At 45.3% G+C, this 1,250-nt stretch overlaps 1 protein-coding gene across 1 annotated transcript in view; it reads left to right on the plus strand.

Moving 5' to 3' along the window:
• Nucleotides 1–354: 354 nt before the first annotated feature.
• The window catches only part of LOC106723452 (olfactory receptor 14A16-like), a gene marked incomplete at its 3' end in the record, with an annotated part of 2,831 nt that continues 1,935 nt past the window's right edge, over nt 355–1,250 (plus strand). The window contains exon 1 of the mRNA XM_014527733.1: nt 355–1,245. Coding sequence (XP_014383219.1) covers nt 355–1,245 — 891 coding nt within the window. The remainder of the gene's footprint in view (nt 1,246–1,250) is intronic.

The raw sequence follows: 1,250 nt of genomic DNA on the forward strand, positions 1-1,250 counted from the left end.
AGCAAATAAATGGTAAACTCTCTGAGATATTGCACAACCTATATTCAGAATTAAAAACAATGTTTTGTTCTGAAATAGTCTCTCTTGGGTGGTTTGGTTTTATTATATATATATTTATTTATTTATTCACACAGGTAAGTACTTTTCTGGAGTATCTGTATACTTAAAAAAAAATATTCCCAGCAATAATACCTTCCACTGACAATTTTACAGCACTTAAAGATAGACCGTACTGGCAGTTAGTTCACGAGCTGTTTCTGACATGAGATTCCCTCCTGTTATATTTGTAACTCTGATCCTGGCCACTTTCTTGTCCTTCCTTCACAGGCCTTGCACAACGCCCTGAAGAGGGAAATGTCCAACCAAACCATTGTGACCGAGTTCCTTCTCCTGGGCTTTTCTGATATTCGGGAGCTCCGGATCTTACACTTTGTTATCTTTCTAGCAGCATACTTGGCAGCCCTGATGGGGAATCTCCTCATCATCACAGTTGTAACGCTTAACTATGAACTTCATTCCCCCATGTTCTTTTTCTTGATTAATTTGTCCATTGTGGACCTTGGCTCCATCTCAGTGACCGTGCCCAAATCCATGTCTAACTCCCTATTGAACACCAGGTCCATCTCCTACTCTGGATGTGTTGTCCAAGTCTTTGGTCTGTTCTGCTTCTTGGCAGCAAATTTATCCCTTCTCACGCTTATGGCATATGACCGATATGTTGCCATCTGCAAGCCACTGCATTATGGGATAATAATGAACAGGAGAGCTTGTGTCCAGATGGCTGCAGGTGCTTGGGCTGCTGGTGTTATCTACGCTGCAGTGCACACTGGGAACACCTTTAGTCTCCCCTTCTGCCACTCAAATACCATCAACCAGTTCTTCTGTGAAGTGCCCCAGCTGCTCAAGTTCTCCTGCTCTGGCACATACCGTAGGGAACTGGCAGCTCTTGTCTTCAGTGCGTTTTTAGCTCTTGGCTGCTTTGCTTTCATCATTGTGTCGTATGTTCAGATCTTCACCACGGTGTGGAGAATCCCCTCGGAGCAGGGCCGGCAAAAAGCCTTCTCCACCTGCATTCCTCACCTTATTGTGGTCTCCCTGTTTCTTTCCACTGCCATCATTGCCTACTTGAAGCCCATCTCTGACTCCCCGTCCCCTCTGGATCTCCTGGCAGCTGTTCTGTATTGTGTGGTGCCTCCATTGATGAATCCGGTCATCTACAGCATGAGGAACAAGGAGATCCAAGCTGCCCT

Source organism: Alligator sinensis, unplaced genomic scaffold (assembly GCF_000455745.1).
Source record: "Alligator sinensis unplaced genomic scaffold, ASM45574v1 scaffold2310_1, whole genome shotgun sequence".
Taxonomy (NCBI): Eukaryota; Metazoa; Chordata; order Crocodylia; family Alligatoridae; genus Alligator; species Alligator sinensis.